Source organism: Hydractinia symbiolongicarpus, chromosome 15 (genome assembly GCF_029227915.1).
Source record: "Hydractinia symbiolongicarpus strain clone_291-10 chromosome 15, HSymV2.1, whole genome shotgun sequence".
Taxonomy (NCBI): Eukaryota; Metazoa; Cnidaria; class Hydrozoa; order Anthoathecata; family Hydractiniidae; genus Hydractinia; species Hydractinia symbiolongicarpus.
Window position 1 is genome coordinate 1,068,303 of NC_079889.1, and position 21,211 is coordinate 1,089,513.

At 32.5% G+C, this 21,211-nt stretch overlaps 1 protein-coding gene across 3 annotated transcripts; it reads right to left on the bottom strand.

Moving 5' to 3' along the window:
- Positions 1-5,661: 5,661 nt before the first annotated feature.
- On the bottom strand, positions 5,662-17,340 carry LOC130628875 (APOBEC1 complementation factor-like). Of its 3 annotated transcripts, XM_057441915.1 has the most exons (11): positions 16,840-17,340; positions 15,453-15,994; positions 12,363-12,531; positions 10,042-10,258; positions 9,604-9,775; positions 9,286-9,375; positions 8,946-9,041; positions 8,325-8,427; positions 7,741-7,803; positions 7,290-7,335; positions 5,662-6,658 (listed from the first exon to the last, which is right to left on the bottom strand). In XM_057441915.1, the coding sequence occupies exons 1-11, from the start codon at positions 17,168-17,170 to the stop codon at positions 6,640-6,642; spliced, it is 1,848 nt and encodes a 615-aa protein (XP_057297898.1). In that variant the 5' UTR covers positions 17,171-17,340; the 3' UTR covers positions 5,662-6,639. The 3 variants fall into 3 exon arrangements, with proteins under 3 accessions (XP_057297898.1, XP_057297896.1, XP_057297897.1); XM_057441913.1 differs by lacking the exon at positions 5,662-6,658 and having other exon boundaries at positions 6,692-7,335; XM_057441914.1 differs by lacking the exon at positions 5,662-6,658 and having other exon boundaries at positions 6,693-7,335; positions 9,616-9,775; positions 16,840-17,339.
- Positions 17,341-21,211: the final 3,871 nt, after the last annotated feature.

The following is a 21,211-nucleotide window of genomic DNA, read 5'->3' on the forward strand; positions in this document are numbered from 1 at the left end:
TGGACACAAACATTATCACCACTAAGAATAGGCACAAAATTCCATCTGTATTTAGATTTTTTCTATCCGGTTAAGTCAAACATTGTTTATATCTGTTCAAGAAAATATATTATCCATAGATTTAGTCGGTGACTTCAATATCAACCTACTTATATTACAATCTACCTGGAATTCATACGAAAAAATCCTACAAAACTTTTCATTATTAGAAAATGACATAGCCAAAACGAAAACAAAAGACACTTGTAGATCATATATCGACCAGTATAACTCAAAAAGCAATCCAAAGATCTGTCGTACTAACTGATGAAATTAATGATCACGAACTCGATACATCATTATAAACATTAAAAAAACACGATTTGAATCCTGGTATCGAAAATAGTTCGGTGGGTGATTTCAACATGTTCCCCTTGAACCCATTTATAGCTTTGAAGATCAGGTCAATATGTTCAACGAACCTTTTCTATCTTGTTCGCAAACATGATAACCTGTAAATCCACTGGATGATCTAAGATACAAAAGAATATTGATCATTACTGTACTGATTGAAACGATTACAAAAAGGTTGAAAAGAGAGAAAAAATCGTCGTTTCTTCGAATCTGATTATCTTTAACCACAAAGAAACACGTTTGGATATACAGAATGACGAGCTTCGACGCGAATGTCTTAAATAAACATTATACAACGCAAGCTTCAGAATTTTGGAGTTTACCTAATACTTACGTTAATAATCTTGCGAGTGTTTTTTATTCTTTTTTCTATATTTTTCCACCCTTGTTTGTCTTTGATTTTGCCTCTTTACTCTTTTGTAGTTTTGCTTTCAAGTTTTAAAGGTTATTTGTACGTGGGTTTAATGTTTTAAAGTACGCTAAATAATTTACCAGTCAACCCGACAGACAGTTTCAAAATCACACATACGACGCCTGATGAGGTGAAGAAAATATTTGTTTATCTGGTTACAAAGAAATACCCGTGAAATATTGATTGATCATGGTATCTTCCCTGATTCATTGAAAATCGCCAACGTATGTCCAGTATCAAAAGTCAAGAGTCCAATTCAATAGAAAAACTATAGACCCTTATCTGTCTTGTTGTTGCTGTCAAGAATATAAAGAGTTCATCGTGTCCAGTGGAACATCTGCAATCAGACTCATTCAGACATTCGACCTAAACATTCTTGATAAAACAAAAAACAATATTCGCAAAGCAATAAGAAGAGAAGAAATAAAGCTGGCAGTGCTCATATGCAAAAGCGTCCAATACTATCAACCATGGGATACTAATCGACAAATTGAAATCTATAAACTTTGAAAGAATACAATACGTATCATAATTAACTACCATTCCAACAGATTCTAGTTTGTTCAAATCGATGAAAAACAATCGAACAACGATCTACTTTGGTGTTTTCTTAAAAGGTAATATTTTGTGCCCAATCCTATTTAACAGTAACGTAGCTGATCTATTGTCGCAAGTAAAACGAACTACTATCCAGTATCCTGATGACACCACGTTATATTGTTCTTGTAAACATCAATATATTCAGAAATGTATTACAGTGCTAGAAAATCAATTTGGTCAAAAGGACAATGCTGAGTATCTAACAATGACAAATTACAGTTCATCACCTTTAGAAAGCCAAGAAGCTAACTTCCTACTGACAGATCCCACCTTATTAATTGAACAAGAGTCAATTGCTAAGTTTTGGGGGGTTGATCTTGACGAATACATGTGTTCTAAAATCAAAAATACACATCTAGGACCAAGTCTTTGTTCGTTCCATAAACTAAAAAAAGAAAGAAGGAAAAAAGGAAAGAAAAAAATCAGATTATTTTAGTTTCGGTGGGTGCATTCAAGGCGAAATATCAATTATAATAAATTCCATCTTCTGTTTGTCCAATGCTTTGCTTAATTCGTCACGCAACTTTTTAAATATCTCAAGTTTTTATATTGTCTATTTTATACCGTACGAAGTAATTTTTACTTCGTTTTACAAGTCCAGATTTTAAGCCTTTTACTTCTTATTCGAGCCCTACATTTGATGCTCAGTCACGTAATGTTTTTAAACCAAGGTTTAAAATACTCCATACTACCAGCCATGCGTTCAAAGTTGTTATTTTGCCTCCTACGCAAACACTACTGTCCATGCCTTCAATATACTCACTCTAGCCCGAATTAGTTAAGTCTCAGATGCTTATTAAGTTATTTTTGTGTTTTCTCGACGCGTTAGTTGCATCCAATTTAACCCAAGCAAGTTTCTATATTAAATCCTTTTCAATATCGCCAATTTCGTCCAACCATATATATGTTTTATTCGAATTTCCCCGGTAAGTCTCTATTTTTTTACTACCGTATCTTCTAGAATATTTTTGCACTTACTTAATTATTTTGTTAAACTTATTTTCATTTAGATTAGTTATTTATTTTTATCATTTTAAGAAGAACCATATTAACCATAAAAACAACGTCCACCACGCCGGAGATACAACGTTGCAGTTTAAACTTTAGAAAAAAATCTCCTGATGATCAAAATTTTTCCGCTTTGACATGAATAGTCGATAAGTAAAAAACTAAACTCCAGGAGGTTCAGCTAGTCGACTAAAGTTGTATATAGTTATTAAAACGGAAATATTTGATGATGTCATTGAATTTCCGCGCCCGAAGGCGTAGGAAATTCTTTAAAACCGTCGTTTTTTTCTTTTGGAGCATTTTTTGAGAAAAAATCGACCCTGGGATTTCACGTTCCTCTGATTTTTTGTTACCTAAATGTCATTTTACGCCAAAATTGGTTCAAAAATCAAAACTACTTTATTTTCCACAATATTTAGCACAGTTAACAAAAAAAGTATACTGAACATGATGGTGACATCAAAATTTCTATTTTTGGCCACCTTAAATGTCATTTTAGGCCAAAATTGGTCCAAAAATTAAAACTACTTTATTTTCCACAAAATTTGGCACAGCTAACAAAAAAAGTATGCTGAACATGATGGTGACATCAAAATTTCTATTTTTGGCCACCTTAAATGTCATTTTAGGCCAAAATTGGTCCAAAAATTAAAACTACTTTATTTTCCACAAAATTTGCCCACCTAACAAAAAAAGTATGCTGAACATGATGGTGACATCAAAATTTCGATTTTTGGCCACCTAAATCTCATTTTAGGCAAAAATTAGTCCAAAAGTTAAAACTACTTTATTTTCGACAAAATTTTGCACAGATCACAAAAAAAATATGCTGAACATGATGGTCACATCAAAATTTTGATTTTTTGTCACCTGGAATGTCATTTTAGGCCAAAATTGGTCCAAAAATTTAAACTACTTTATTTTCGACAAAATTTGGCACAGTTAATAAAAAAAGTATGCTGAACATGATGGTGGCATCAAAATTTTGATTTTTTGCCACCTGAAATGTCATTTTAGGCCAAAATTGGTCCAAAAATTTAAACTACTTTATTTTCGACAAAATTTGGCACAGTTAATAAAAAAAGTATGCTGAACATGATGGTGGCATCAAAATTTTGTTTTTTTGTCAACTAAATGCCGTTTAAGACCATAAACGTTTCAATCGGAAGACTTTCAACCATGAATGATAGGCTATAATTTTGTTCGCAATTTCTTTTAAAGTGTGAGTTTATTATGACACGTTTCGTTTTGTTTGCGTTTTTTGTAAGATGTAATGTCACTTGTGTGTTTTATCTTCAGAGCTTCAAGCACCAAACCTCTTCGAATGTTTGGCACGATAACAACGAATTAGCAGGTTGTCATCAAATATTTTGGTAGCGAGCGGAAATTCTTAGAGCCCCCAGGGCTTCTTGTTAAAATTTTAATAAAGAATCTTTTTTTTATTTTGCCTAACTGTACTAAACATTAAAAAGACAGTCAAAAATTTTCAAATTTGCGATAACTTGACAACCAATTATTTTTCATCAAAACTTTAAAATAAACAAATAAACATAATAATAAATGATTAAAGGAAAAATAATCGAAATTTCAAATTTTTGGAGTATTCTTTAATCAAATGATCCAACCCTACCTACCCTCTACTTCCATTTCTCTTAAAAGATGGGAACAATGTACAAGAACAATATTTTGGATTACGTTCATCAAGCGCAAGAAGGTTTATAGAAAACACATTCGGGAGACTGAAAGGTCGATTTGGTAGTCTAAGAAGAGCCATGGATGTGGTAGACTAACAGTTATTTTGTCATGTTTTATAATGCATATTTTTTGTAAAGAAACCGTCTCTGCAGAAAGTATTGATACCGCAATTGCTTTAAAAAACGATTCTAACTATCTTCTGACAAAGGAAGTTAATATGAAGCAGATACAAATAAAGGAAGACAGACATGCACTCTTTTTTTCAGTAACGTTTTTAAATATTTTTAACCTTAACATTTACAGTTTATAATATTGTAAATATTATTTATTGGTTTGTTCTTTATCGCCAAGTTTAAAGATCTACCATTTGGTGTGTTACCGTTTCTAAAATTGTCCTATGGAGAGATTGCCTTATGGAGACATGTTGAGCTTGAAGCACTGTAGCCAAATTAAAATTGATGTTGCTTATGCATCATCATCATAGTTTAATATCCCTTGACAAGTCTAGGTCAAGACAGAAGGAAAATTTTCATGTTTTCCTGCAAACCTTGCTTGTTCCTATAAACTCTTGTTGATCCATCCTTTATAGCATGTTTTTCTTGAAATCAAATTTTACTTGAACTATGCTTGAAAATTTGCTGATTAAAATGGAGTTTTCTTAACTATTAGAATTTTTTTTTGCAGTTTCGTGCCATAGATTTATTATTGTTTACTATCTGTATTTAGTTTTATAAATTTAAAAAAATACTATACGTTTAAAAAGAAGGAAAAAAATGGAAGGATCGATCATCTCGGTCGCTATTGTGTTAGCGATCTTCTTCTTAGCATTTCTGTTGTTGTGGAGAATAAAAGAAAAAACATTGACTAAGCCAAGAACCATTCGTTTAGGTGATTTTCAATCATCTGAAACCGTTAAGATTAGGTAAGCAGCACTAGAATAAGTATACATAGACTAAAAAAATGTATTTGAGAGATAACATACCAGAGTTGTTGTAACTATATATTTAGCTTTTCGCAAAAACATTCTTTTCTCGGAAAATTTTTTTTTTTTTTTTGCCAAATTTAGAGGAATTCTTTACTTATCTGTTTCGCGATATATCTAGTCAGCAATGAATTGGAGAAATTTTCAAATCTAAATACAACGGCGCTGACCTGATGTTATTATTAAGTACGGTATTTTCACGCAAGATAAAAAAAGCTCTCTTTGATTGTTGCGTTGACAACGATTTCTTACCTGGTAATGGTGTAAAAAACACCCGAAATGTTGTCAATACATTGTATTTATTTTTCTTTTTGTTCAATGTTCCAAATGTCCATCTAGTTTCAATTGATATAAATACCTTAAAAATTCGACAATATTTATCTGAAATAAAACAAGATTTAAAAAAACCGCCTAGCCTAAAAGAAGGTTTCTTTTTTCGATGAAAATCAGCACGCTGGACAAACAATGCTATTTTACCACTCCCAATGATAATTTTAGCATAAATTAAACTAAGTTCGAAATCTTCAGTTCTCATAATGATTCTGCAAGGACAGGGAAAAAAAAATTGCAATTTAATCTATACTAATATTCCGTTTTTGTACATTGTTGGTAAAAGCCACCATATAAATATTCCATATCGATGGTATACATTTTGATCACGTGATAAATCAACTATTATTCAGGCATGCATGTCACATGACGTCATATGAAAAGGAGGCGAAATTATCTCAATTATATCGAATCTATATGGTATGACGTCACTTTGGAATGTATGCCTGTAAATTGATTGTTTGATGTAATGTTTATATCAAGTACTTTTATATATAACATTTCAAGAGAATAAAACAAAAAACAAAAATGTACAACCTTTTATGAGCAGCAAACAAAACATTAATGACTTAAAAAGAATGGTTTCTACATATTGCTTAGAAATATATAGAAATGCGATATATGATAGTATTCGACTATATAGAAACCATTCTTTTCTAGAGTAGTAAAAGTCAGTATATATTTATATGTCTATATCTGCTACTATTTTTTTCTAAAAGTTAAAAAAATATCTTAAACCAAAAAAACTCCCTCTTTTTACGAAAAATAATATACTCGAATATCGAGTTACAAAAGGGAAAGTCATAAAACCTAAATATGAGGAAAAAAATAAACAAATAAAAAGCGAACAAAATATATAACTAAATATTACTATATTTGAACTAAAAAACAACACGAAAAAATTCGATGGTATTCGAAAAATACAAGTTTGAAAACTCGCCTCAGTTTTTCGTTTAAAATATTTTAAAAAAACGATAAACCTTATTTTTGGAATAGATATTACAAAAATCACTGAAGTTGATTTTAGACAACCAAACATCGCACAAAAGAATAATGCGTTTTTAAATTGCTAACCAAAATGTTTAATACCAATATTACATGCACAATATTTAAGTTTTACCCATAATGCACTCGTAAGGAGTACACCCATAATGCACTATACCCAATATTTACTCAGAAAATAGTAAAGCACGTTTTTGGATGTGGGTGCATTACAAGTCTAACGCCATATAATGTATCTAGAATAAAGCAGAAGTTTTTTTAGAATTTTTCAAAATTTTTTTTTAAAATGTATTATGCATCTCACTGGATTCAACTTGTGAAAACCATAGAACATAGTAATAATCTCCGAAAGCATAGTTTAGATTAGGCAGTTATGTACAAATAAATAGATGTGACATTAAACAATAAAATGAAACAGTATGACATGGAATATGCCTTTGATATATATATACTTCAATATATAACCGTGGTGTATATATAAAACAGAAATAAAGTATGTGCATGCACAAGACAATATATAAGCTCTTTTTTAATGGTGCATATAGCGAAAAGCGCTTGTATTCTTTTTCAAGATATGTTTTACCAAAAACAAAAAAATATCTTTCGTTAATACAATCAAACGAAGCGAAAGAAGGTAAAAAGAAATAGTTGAACTTTTATATTTCATACGCTTCTCACTATTCTCGTTTTCAGTGCAAAAGAGATATTTATTAATCTAGTTTGGTTTAGTAGCGATGGTACTGCTGGTACTCTTGTGGATCAGGAAACTCAAAGTATGTGCCAGGTGGTGGTGGAACACCATTAGGCCAGGTGACCTTAGCAACAACACCTGGTACTACTGGAGTTTGTGTGGTGATAGGAACATACCCTGGATAGTTTCCACCATCATTGTTACCACGCCCATTCATGGCAGCTAGAAAAAACATCGAAGAAGCATACATAACATAGTGGTTTTCCTTTTTTTTAACATTAACTAAGCAACAAGTAACTCTTAGATCAACCTAGTCCTAATATTTCAGGAAATCAAGATGCTTTGTAACTTATTGCAATATTAAACATTGTTTCTATAAAGCCTGCTCTTACTCTTAACTAATTGTGAATTATAACTCTTGGATGGCAAGAACACAGTTTGTTATCCAACTATATTTTGAAGATTGTATAAACATAAGGTGTTTCAGGTTTTAGAATATTATCGATCATGTGTTATCATTTATGCGATGCTTACTTTTTTTAAAATTTGTCACTTATGAAATGCTGCATACTAAAAATAGTGTTTTGTTCGTATTTCACAGTTACTAGAATCCAGAAGAATACTAACCTGCTGGCACACGAACAGGATAAGGTGCAGGGGAAAGTTGAGGTGAATTGTTAGCATCAGTACCTATAAGAAATAATTAAGTTAACCTTGTATAAAGCCAAAATTGTGATACTAGCCAAAAATTTCCTTAAAATTAGATTTTTGTACAAAAAGGGTTTTTTTTAGTTTGTTTGTTAGTCTATCCAGTTTAAGACTCGGTTATTTCATTTTTCTCAACTTGGCCTAATAATAGGTTAATTATTATACCTAAATATTATGCGCCTGTCTATTATAATTTTAGGTTCCATACATCTAAGGGCTTTAATTGTTGGCTATTATTCGAAACTACCCCTTAAATTCCCTGAAATCCAATATGGTAAATTCCATTGGAATTGTAATTAGCACCTGAAATTTACACCACACAATTATGGAGCGAACACATTTACCTATCCGGCTATAAAATGGCGGAAAAACCCCGGTCAAATTGAGTTAATATCAGGAATGGTATTCGAAGATGCTTTTGAAAAAAGTCCTGAAGATATTTAAATCAAATTGGCAACTGAGCAGAAAAATCACGCTCTATAAAAGCCTACATTCCCACTTACCAACTTGTGATAACGTATATTCTGCTGCAAAGTGTTTCGCTTCATCTAAACTTCGACAGAGTTTCTGTGGTTGATATGTGTGTCCTAATGGTGGGATTGTAACCTAAAATCATCAAATAAAGTAGAAGTACAAGTTTCTGAAGTAAACATTGGATTTATTGGTCCTGCTGCTGTATGAGAAGATTTTGTTCTCCGAAGGTGCAATAGTAAATAATGCCTCTTTCTGATTCAGGATTTTTTTGTGCAGCATTGTATAATAATGTATGTTGGGTAAGAAGAACCGAAATTTTGTGCTTCGGAATAAGGGGTTGGCAGTACGTATTTTAATAATAACGCCAATAACGCCCAACCCGGACAGATGCCACCTATTGTTTAAGGTACAGTTTCAGAGGGCGCTAAGACTTTGGTTTATTTGCTTTTATCCTATATACTAAGATACCAGGAGTTCTAACAAGGTTACAATTTTGCAGGTATTAATAATAAGATATCAATACTATTCTCATTTTAAGCTCATTGACATTGCTAGTTTTAACGCAGTTGCTTTGAAATGACCGCTCGCCATACTATAAGAGATTTTTACGACTAGAAAATCAACTTTCTACAACAAGTTTTAAAGTCTACCTTGTACAGGAATAACTGTCCGTCGTTAGTGACTGTGCTGTGTAAAGTATAAATTGGTGTCCCCCAATTGTTCTTTTGGCAGATTTCCTCAAGAAGCTAAATAAAAACATAATAATTAAAAAAATGAATTCATAAATCGTATTATTCAGCATGATAATTTATTACTTAATTTAAGTTCTTATGAAGTCGTAGAAGAATGCACGACGTTTCGTAGTTATTATTTCCTTTTTCGCAACTATGAAAAGGAGGAGGTGTAAAATTAAAAAGCAAAAGGCTTTCGGTTAGCATATTTTATACAGAAGCCCACGTGATGATAATATGCTGAAATTAAGGTACTTACTTGCTGGGGCGACCTGCTCGATTGTGGTTTCAATGTCAATGGATTGGTCGGAGAAAGGTCCATTCCTGGTAGGATATCATACATATGTTCCTAAGAGTTTAAAATAACATTATCAATATGAAAAAAAATTATTGTGTATATTTTTCTACGCAACATATGTGGTCTAACCAGATGAATAAAATTAGTTCGAAAGTTGGTGTCTGACAGAATGTGATGTTAGAACTGCATTAACTGCATTTTTAAGATCGTTTAAGTTATCCACAAACAGGTTAAAGGTAAAATAACACAATTATGGTAAAAAAAATTAACACTACTAACACAGCATCTTACTTGTGACAGGTTATTTCCTCCACCAATTGAAGCTTGTAGAAGAGGATGAAGAGATGGCAGGAAACCATTTAGAACATACGCTCTTCCTCCAGCTGATCTAGAACCTGCTGCTGTTCTACCTCTACCACGAGCGATTGGTCGAACTCCTCCTACTTGGCCCCTGAAAGAATCATTGCACAACGCTATAAGAACAGCTTTTTCAAACAACCAAGCAACAGGATATTCTGTTTGGTCTTATCGACATTAATTAAAGTTGCAAAATTTAATGGATGTGTTTGATAAAGTGGAATTTAGCGGGTTTAAAATTAATGTTAAACTGAAAGGTGTTTAAAATTTTTGCATTCCTTTAAAGTTGTCTAGTTTATCATCCGGTTCACTGTTCATCAGGTGGTGGGAAGCCTATTGACTGAAGAGAGGTATCCTTACCCTCCAGGTAGAAATGGCGGTGGGTAAACAAGACCAGGCATGTGATTAAATGATGGATGCATGCCATTAAATTGTGTAAGTTCGGGAGGAACAGGGAATTGTGGATACTGATTCGCCATCTGCATCAGTTTAGCAACTGCTCTTTGTTGCCTGTAATGTTCTTTATCAACTGGTTTCGCAAGTGTGACTTCCACATCAGCTCCATCAATACTTTCTCCTGAAATGTTAAATGAACAGTGGAATATTTTTATTTATTAAACACAAAGTTCTTTCTGCAATATATATTCTATAAGAAAGAAGGTAATTTTTTGCCATTATTTTTATTACTACGGTGCGAAATTTGTGCCAAAAATAATTTCCATTGGCTAACCGCTAATTATATTTATAATTTTACGCAGTATGATCACATGAGTCACATTATCGGCCTTTACTCCCGACCTAGGTGGCGTTGATTTTCCCGGATGGCGTACATTATGTAAATAAATTTTGGCGCAGAGATTTCCAAATAACCATATCAACGTGCTTTTTTTGTTTTAGTTAATGTTTGGTGAGAAACTAGTCCCAAAACGGCGTTAGCTGGAAAAAATCTAAGGGTGGCAGTTAAAGTCATAAAATTCAAGCAAGCCAGAAAAAAGGCAATAAGGTGAAACCATAATTCATTTATAAAATCCGCTTTTGTAGAAGATAAAATTGTTAAAAAAACTAAATAAACTAACTGTTTAAACAAGACTTAAAAAGCGATTTAAAGATCTTAGTCTAATTTTCTGTTTTTCTATTAAGATGGCAGTTATAGACATTTTTAAGCGTGTTTATGTTTAAGATCTAAGTCAGAACTTGTTTATACTCCTGATGCTAAAGAAAACAAACGGTAAATTGAAATTCCATGTAAGGTTTTGCCATAATCTACAGCGTAAGTGTGTTTTGTGTGTTCTGATGAGCCAACAAAACCATGTAAACAAAGGAAGTACCGCTTGGAACGAAAGTGGCAAGTTTAAATATGATGGATAGCTAAATAGTGTCGTATAAATTGTTTTGTTTGTAAACTCAGGATTTTTTTTAATTTTTCTTTTTGTTTTCTTTAAACTCAAAGTTAGCGGTTTATGCCTGTAACTAATAATAAAAAAATACCTTTCGAAAAATATTTTCGTTTATTTTTTGTGGCTAATATTTAAAAAAAATATTTAAGTATAGTTGGATCCAGTCCAATTTTGTCAAAATGGGACCAGTTAGGTTCTTTCTTTTTCATCCCCCCCGAAAATTGAACTTCTTCCAAAATCTTTCGTTGGACAAATGTAAAGAATTTGATTACCATAAATATGATTCAGCAATTTATGGTTTCGAAACAGGTGCTGACATGTCTAGCACATTATCATTGCAGTCTCCATCACAGCCACTTTTATATTCCTCCTGATAGTCAACTCTAAAACACCATTTTTTCAATTCTGAATAGTTACATGACTCAGGCATAATGAACCTGATATTTATATACTGCCAGGCAGTATGTTGACAATGCACATGGATGTGGCGATGTCTAAAATCCAGCCTTTTCAGCCTTAATTTTTATATTCCGCTTTTGTTTGTTTTTCGGCATGTTTTTTATTGATGAATTGTTTAATCTAGATTTTCTTTTAATTTGCCTAAAACGAATTTTTCTTTAACATTAATATCTTATTTTCTGTTATTGTTGTTTCTGTTTGTTTATTATTTACCTGTGAGTCTATTGTCAAACAGTAGAAATATTAATTTAGCTTTAACAAACCATAAACATCTGAAATAAAGAACGAAACTTTATTAGAAAAGAAATATAATTGATTACGAATAACTTGAACTTTTTGTCTCCTCATTAATCTCTGGTAAACAATAAACTTTTTTCCCTTTAGACAGTAATTCAAGATTTAGTCAATCGAAGATGTTCTGAAATTTTTTTATTTATATTGTTTACGCGCGAGTTTAGACAATGTAATCAAAATATTTTTTCGGTAAACAAATCGGTGAATGTTATTATTAATAAGGCGCCATTGCAACAAAATTGTTGCAAACGCAAACACAAAGGTTTGAAGTTATAAATACAAGAAATTCTTAAAGTACTTTAAACTAGATAAGTATGCCTTAATATCAGTATGTTTTATAACATCATCTACAGCGACCATGGTTATAACATTTAACAGCAAGATATGCCTTTGCTTGATTTTATTAAAAATAATGTGAAAATGTAATTAGCAAAGTTGTATTTACTTCCGACTTTGTTTTAATTAATGCAATAATTATTGTTCCCAAGACAACTGTACCAGGATATACAAATCTAAACAAAAAGCTCGTACCTTGCATTTGTTCCAATGCATGTCGGGCACCGTCTCGTGTAGAAAAATGCACAAAACAGTAATCTTTAATTTTCTTTACGCGATCAACTTCTGCAAATTTCTTGAACAGATTTTCAATGGTTTCCTCTGTTGTGCTGAGTTGAAGGTTCCGAACGTATAAAACTTTCACCTAGAAAATATTTAAGAATATAAGGACATGTCAAACTGAAAAAAATAAGTAGTCCGGACTGCTATTTTGTCCAGATGAGCCATGAAATAAAGAAACACAAAGACATACATGATATTTTTTCTTGTACACTAGAAGCAAGGAAAATACTGAATGATAAATTAACTTTTAAGTCAACAACTCTTGTAAAATTTTCATTCCATCGAGTGTAAGAAACTAGATATCATTCATGCTGATGACATCTTAATAAGAACATTCTAGGGATAATGGCATGTAACCAATCAAAAAGCACGTACGAGCAGAATTTGCCTGCTCAAATTTTTTCCAAACGCCGCAGTTGGTAGAATGTCCAAAGCTGCTGTACATTGCATCAGCTAGCTAACAAGTTTGCTATGTATGTTTTTCTTTAAACAAAACAAATTTTTTCACAAGCTGCCAAAATTGATTAGCCTCTAACCGCAAATATGTTTTAGCACATTTCTGACAAAACCTTTTCATTGATCAAACATGTCAACACCGTTTGAGTAAACCACAATTTTTTTTGCAGCCCAATGTCATCACTATATATTTTCTAGAAGGGTTTCTCACGTTCAATAAACACTGAAACATTTTATCAGCATTGTTGATATACTTTTTCAAGGTTTAGTTAACTATGAAAGGACTTAAATACGATTCATGTAGGTGGCGACGTTGTTTTTATCAATAGCAGAGGAAATAAAAGATAAAGGATTAGCTATATTTAGTTTTGAAATACAAGAAACCAAATTAATGGAACTTTCGTTTTGTGACTTTGTTGCATCAAAAACTCCCACGAAGTGACGTTTTTGTTGACATGCTGTCATGTGTTCGCTGACCTCTATCAGCTGATTATCTGCTGAGATATTATTACATTTTTTTTTGAAATGTTAACAGAAATCTGACCGTGTCAATGTTTACAAAATTTAGTTTTTTTGCGTTAGTAAGAAAATTCTTCTGGGTCAACCGCTGACAAAATGGTTATTTGCAGCTGGTTTTCCGGAAATCGAGTTTGTACTTTAACCTGAATTCTTAACTTCAAAAATTTTAATCCATAAGCTCCTATTTATGGTTCTTTCTGTATTTTCTTTATCAATTGCAAGTTAAAAGGAAAAGAAACGTATTGAAAGTGATAAGCATACTACGTATTGAGCTCCACATCACGATATGCATGCACCATCAATGTCATGCAATTTGACACATGACAAGATTTTCGCATGAGCAGACATGACATTTCGTTATGACAACTTGTTTTTTCCTGGTAAACCTCTAGTCTCTAGTCTTGTCTTACCATCTCTTGTTTACTTTAGAAGTTGTTGGAATGTATTTGTTGTCTTATTGCCGACATGCCGAGGCCTGTTTGAAGCTAGCATGTTGAAACAGATACTTGTATGCGTAAGACAAACACTCATGCTTCAGACGAAACACTTTCATGTGAAAATTACAAAAATAGAGCCTGCTTTTGTGGTTGCAATATTTGGAGACCCTAAATTGGACATGTTTTAACACAGTTCAAGAGTTGACAAGAATATGATTGTCTTTTTTTTGTTGTTGTTGATTTCTTAGAAACTTTGTCGACTTTATGTTCCACAAGATGCAACGAAGCAGGTCATTAGATGGATCACATTTATAAAACCTTTGCTGGCTGAAATTTGGTTTTTAAACTAGAATTAAAATAATTATATCTAGCTATCTAATTTTTGATCTTTAAATTAAAGAAAAATCAAATCCACATTTTGCGGCGCCGGAGAGGAGTCTTAGGACGTTTTTAAAGTAAAAACTTTTCTTAGTCCAACCCCACCCAGTATATATAGTATCTCCGTTCAAACATAGAACAAGAACAGTTCGTCCACTAACTCCTGTTACTTACTAACATACTATTTTGACTTTTATGTTTGCTTAGCTAACAAAACAAAGAAGGTTGATTTAAGCTTAGCCCACACACTGCAAACATAAAAGATGGTGTTTCTTTACTTTTCCATAGGATTTGCGTTCTAAATCATGTGAATTTTATTTCATGTTAGTTCAAGTTGCTTGACTCAAAATTTATTGAAGGATAAGTTAGATTAAAGTCTTCTCCTATTCTGCCTCTTCGTTTATGATTCTTTTAAAATAATTTTGTAAATACAAATATGACTTTTTGGTCCTTAGGTGTTACCATTGAATTAACTTCATGCCTAAAATTTTAATTTGCATGAAATATGGTTATGGCACTTATAAAAAAATAAGAAAGGAATTGAAGTAAAAATATTCCCTTATTATTCAAGAGGCACATCACAATAAGGAAGGAAGGTGGTGCAGAAGGGAAAATCCCTTATAATTAAGAAAACTGAAAAAAAAATAATTTCTCTTGTTTACCACAGCCAACAATGAGTTTTTATAAGACATAAATTGCACCCTCTTTACATCTAAATAGTCAATTTTTCAAAAACGTTTTGCCATTAGCCCCTTCCCGTACCCCCTCTTTTCCTCCACATTTTCCACACCTCTCCCCCTTCCTTTTCTCCTTATGACTTGTATTTATTTACTATAAACCGCTACATAAAGAAAAATTTTTTTTCGTACTTTAACTCGTGTAATTTCAAGTCCTTCAATTCCTGTAGAGGACTTGATAACACCCTGTGCCCCTGTATCATTTTTAGTTAACTACTTAAAAAGTTTAAAGAAACTTTTTATTTTAATCGCATGCCGATTCGAGTTTTTGAGGTTCGATTGTATAAACGATTAGATGAACCATCCAATGATATATATGCCGTAAAAAGAAAATACAAAGCACTTTCTATGCTCGCTGCTCTATGAACATCTTCTGTTTTCGCTGCCTAATTGAACATTTGTTTATTCAAAAATATTTTCGATTCCTTTCATGTTCGCATTAGTGGATGTGTATTGAAAACGCATTATTATATTACCTGATCCATTATTTCCTCGTCAACTTCTTGCTCAGGTTCAGCCCAGTCCACTGCAATTGGATGTCCCCACAGTTGAATCTTTCCATTCATGAGTTTTCTTCTTGCCATTGCAGCTGCTCGGTGATGGTCATATTCTACAAATGCAAAACCACGATTCTTTGTTTTATCTGTTGCTGATGGGTAAACAATCACATCAATGACATTGTCAGTGACTTTAGAAATCTCTTCCAAAATTTCTTCTTTCTTCACTTTCTTTGGAATTCCACCGATGAAAAGTCGACAGTTATCAACTGATTGGCATACCCCAAGTAGTCGTCCTTTTCTGATTTCATAGTTGTTTATCGTTCTGACGCATTTTTGTGCATCTCGCTTTGCGCAGTAAACTACAAAAGCGTAACCACGGTTTTGACCGTTATAATCCATCATCAGCCGTAACTCGTAAATTTTTCCAGCTTTTTCGAAAACAGGGACGAGCTCATCCTCGTAGCAGTCACGTGGAAGCTTTCCAACAAACACTTCGCACCCTCTTGATGGAGCTACGCCTAAAAAAAACTACAATCTATAATAAGGCCACAGCTGTGACGATCGCTCTGATTCACCTTCACACCCGTCACTTTAAATTTTCAAAAAAGCTTTGGTTATTTTTAATAAGAAAATGTACAAAATTGAATAATTGTCAACGTTACAAAAACGGATAATGTTATTTTTTTAAGAATTTTAAATTTGAAAAAGGGTAGACATTAACTTTTAAAATGGAAGTGTCCAAAGTATAAGAATTAAGATTTTTATATTCCCAGCCTTAATAAGAAAAGAAAAAATGGAATAACTTCCTCTACATTAAACATTTCTAAATGTTATCCTCTTAAACCACGTTAGTTTATTCATTTCAGCTTAACGTCTTCTGATAATACTTAGGTAAACAAAACACAAAGAGTTGCGGTGGAAAGTAACATGTTAAACGAGACGAGATTTGCTCAACTGTGTTGTAATGAGAGAGTAAAACGTGGTCGATTTTTTTTTATATTTGCTTAATTTTTATGTTATTTTATTTCTTGTTCTTATTTGCTTACTTTACATCGAATATTATTGCAACTCTATGAAGAGCAAATCTTTTTTGTTAAGCTTTCATCCAAACGCAGAAACTATGGCATCTAAAAAATGACTAAGATTAAATCCGGGCAAATATTTGACCAGTGTCTCATCTCCCTAATTTTTATACTTAGATTTATTTCAGATTTATTTCATCCTAAATTTAGCAATTTAGAAGAGAGAGTTAGATATTTAAGAGATTAACCAAAATAAAAATTACTAAAACAAAAAACAAAAACACATGGTTTGTAAACTTACAAACCATTAGTGGCTGCAAGATCTAAAAATATTCACATACCTGTCATATTAGGTGGTGGACCAAATTTACGTTGACCATTATTTTGTGTGATTGGGTATCCAGTTCTTTCCATCAGCTCTAACAAAGCTTTTTCATTGGCTAACCCAGCAACAGCCTCCTTCCCAACTTTAACTGTTGTTGCATGTCCGTTCTCTGCACTGTTCACTGTCATCTCTGCGTTTCTTTTTGGTTGTTGTTTGGGTTTCTGTTGTTGTTGTTGTTGTTGTTTGTGATTCTTTGGTGATGGCAGTGTTGGTGGTACAATATTGTTATTCAAATCAGGTGTTGATTGATTCTCGAATTCGTTCAATTTCTTAGAAATATTAATCATTATAGAACTTTCCAACAAGTAAAGTCTTGTGTAAAGTGTAAAATTTCGTAATTGGTTATGGATCAAAAGGAAATCACGGAGTCAATAATCTTGAACAAAAAAAATCCCTCCTTGATTTTATCAAATCATAACAGTTATGAATCTAAAAACTCTGTTTCGACGCGTTTATTAACACAGATTTCTTTTCAATGTTGTTTTTGTCTCGTTGACTCAACAAAAACAATAACGAACACGGGCAAACAAGTCAATATTATTTCAACATTTACAATACAAGTGAAGAGAGTGTGTTTGACCAACTCACGTCACGTGACCGTCTTTCTAAAAAGGTTTGTAGAATCTGCGCAAATAGAAATTTTAAAAGATGTTTGTTTAGCAGTAACATGTGATCTATATATTTCTCTGGTAACTGAGCAATTTTGTCTCGATTAAGTAAAATTTAAAATTTTAATAAATTGTGCATATAAAATTTTTTATTTGTATACTGTTACGTCTTGTTACATAAAGGTTGGCTCCTACCCCCGGATTAAACGCTCGAGTAAGCGAAAAACGAGTTAAATTTAAATGTTCGTTATTTTTCCTTATTAATTTTTAGGTCAAAAACTGAAAAATAAGAAGTAGTTCAGGTAGGCAAATGAACCCCCTAAAATTTTAACAAAATCTGCCTTAAGTTTAATTGTGGGTTTTATAATAACGGGGGCAAATTTTGAAATTCGATCATGCCGTGGAACATTCTTTAAATAGTGTTTATTCAAAACAACTTAATCTTTCCTAAACAAAAGCGTCGGTATGTTGTCATGGTTTCAAATAACAAAAGAACGGATCACGTGGTTAAAACGGTGTCGCATTGCGCAAAACGTTTCAATAAATGCCGCCAAAAGAAAAATCAGAAAGCAAGTCGTTTCAGCTTTTAAGAAAATCACGTGTTTGAATTTTTTAAATATGTTTTAAAAAAATTGATATTTTCAAAATTTTCAAAAACAAATGTATCATTCGAAATAAAATGCATTATCACATTGAAATAAATAAATAAAAAATTATTCTTACTTTTTACTTTTTTTAAAAACTTAATTCTTCTCAAGAGCATCTAATTCTTAAAGAATAGAAAAACACGTGCTTCCTTTACTCCAAGACCTGACCAACATAACTTAAAAATATACCTCCACCTTACTAAAAAAATAAAAACGTTTACAGGTCGAACTTAAACAAAATGTTGACAGGTCACTTAAAGCAGGAAATAATTAGATAAAATAAAATGAAACCATAAATAAACATTTTAAAAGCAGAGATGGGTATCCACATCGTTTCGTAATAATATCTAAGAAAAAAATTCATTAAAATCATCATACTTTCTCTGCCTTTAAACTGTAACATTTTATAACATCTATTACCTTTCTGAGTATTGTCCACGTCTATTTGAAATCCAAGAAAAATTTAAACCTGTTTAATTTTATCTTGAGTTATATTTAATTATTTATTATCCTGATCACTAGCGTATATATGACATTGGCTTAGTTTACTTAAATCGCTAGGATTTAGAAAGCATGCATGATATATGAATAGCATTGATTGCCAAATATATAATCCTGCCTAAGCGTGTTGCCACCATATTTGTTTATGTTGAGAAAACAAGCATCGCAAATCAGCACGAAAGTTGGCTTCGTCTAAACATGCGTCTGCCATCTTTGTTTATTTAGTAACTTAGTTACTAAATATTTGCATACATTCTTTTGCTAATAGTATGTGAGTGGTAAGAGCAAACATTTGGGGTCTTGTGATTTTCTCAAGTCGTTTCAGTCAAAGCGTAGCTGAAATTTTACACCATTTAAGTTTGATCTTTGCACTTTTAACTTTTAACACTCTTCTTTTTTGTACACTAAACAAGGAATAGACGTTTTGCATAAGAAAAAATCTTATAAACCAACAAACCTTGCAAAAAAAAACAAGAAAAATATAATTTCTAAGTATTTTAAATGATTTAAAGAAAAACCTTATTAAGGATAAAAAATATATATATCTTTGTCGTTTTTATTCCCCCAAGGTGTTATTGTTGCCCTTTAACTGAATTGGGCCTAGTTGTTACTCTAACTTTGGTGACCGTTGTTATTCCAGGATAGATACTTGGTAAATGTATATTTGAGTGGGCGCAGGGGCCCAGGAGGGGTTGAGCTTAATCAACTCGTTAAGTACGGTCTTGGTCTAGGAAAAATTATTATTTCAACTAATGGTGTCATCAAATTTCCGGAAATGCGTAAAAATTAGCTGAAATTTAAAATTCATAGAATATTGGTAACATTGCTTGGTATTTAGTTAATGTGACAAACAAAAAATAATGTTTTGATTGCAATAAATAGCTTTTAAAAACATTAAAGGTTTTTTCAAGACTTTACTCAATTCGAAAAAATTGCGTCACTTTGGCATACTTTCCAAAGAAAAATTATGAAAAATGAAATCTAAATAGAAGTTAGAAAAAGTAATAAAATCTCATACCGTAATGCTTCGAATAAACGTCCGGGGCGTTTATTAAATTTTTTGACATTTGGGGGGGGGGAGCTTCTATTCGAGGGGGCGTTTAAAAGAGGGGGGCGTTTATTAAATTTTTAACACTTCGTCTCTTTTGCAGTTTTTAAGGATACCTATAATATATATCTTCACAACAGAAAATAGAAGATATTCACATGTTTTAGAGAATGAACTTTAAAAGCGAAAAGCTAAATTTCCAACCTTAAACCTAAGATTTAGGAAAAAAGTGAGTAAGTAAGTAGCTATACTTTTACTATCACCTCGCATAAACTCCCCTTATGAGGAAGGGGCGTCTATTCGAGGGGCGTCTATTCGAGGGGGCGTTTATTTAAAAAATGACTGAAAAGGAGGGACGTCTATTCGAGAGGGCGTTTAATAGAAGGGGCGTTTTTTCGAAGCATTACGGTAGTGTAACTACAATCCCGGACTTAATTTATGGGAAAAGAGGGCGGGATTTCATAGTTGGTTCCACAAGCAGTTATAAACACTGTTTCTACAAAAGACAAAGACATTACGAACTTGTCAATGATTGCAAACAGACATCGCAAACAGACATCGCAAACGGACTTAGGACTTCGGATCTTAGATTATTTGGATAGTTTCAAATTCTTAATATATATTAATTTTTGCTGGCGACAGCACACCCCGTTTCCCCAAATTTTAGCACCTTAGCGGGCTGTCGTGTGGATTGCTCCTAAATGTGGACATGACAGAAACTGCCAGTAGCGCATTTTAGACGTTATCTACCTGGCCTACACATCTCCCAAAGCGAAGCCTTTGCAGCCTGCCAGCTGCAGAGTTTTGACCCGTTCGAGAAATATCCAAAAATCGGCCTTTTCCAATAACATTATGTCCAGGATTGTAGAAGCTCATAAAAGTTTATTTAGAAAAGTTGATTAGAGAGGGGGCAAAGGTGAATCAGCACCACCTTCCTCCTCCATCCCCAAGCACGAAAAAGGTTATTTACAGATCAGTTTTCGTCACAAAGTTTTGGGTAAATTATGTTTATTAAAGACATACGTTGGAAGATATTTTCAGGTTAGTGTGATTTTTTTTTCTATTTATGGAAGTGCTGTTCCGATTGGAAACATTTACATAACGGTTACTAGGAAGGAGTTTAAAAGTCATAAGTGGAATCATAAACAAACAAACTTCTCTTCTTGTATTGTGACTTTTTCTGTTGTAAAAAAACATTTTAAACGCCAACTATGTCAGCAAAATTGAAGTAATAACTTTGGCAATCGTGGAGAAACAAAGAATGACAATTTTTTATGTGAAAATAGTATCTTGTTTGTTACACTTCATTTTCTCATAGCTTCGCCCTTTTTGTTTTAACCCTTCAGCACTATTCGTGCTGGCGTGAAGAGAATCTCGATGTAAATATTTTTCTTATGGCTGATATCTTTTGTGAAAGATGTGGCGCATAAAAATTAGGACAAAATCGCCATGATAGTGTTTTTATTATTCAAAGATCTAATTAACAACATCTCTGTTAACCATGTTGAGTTGAGGTCAAAGCGG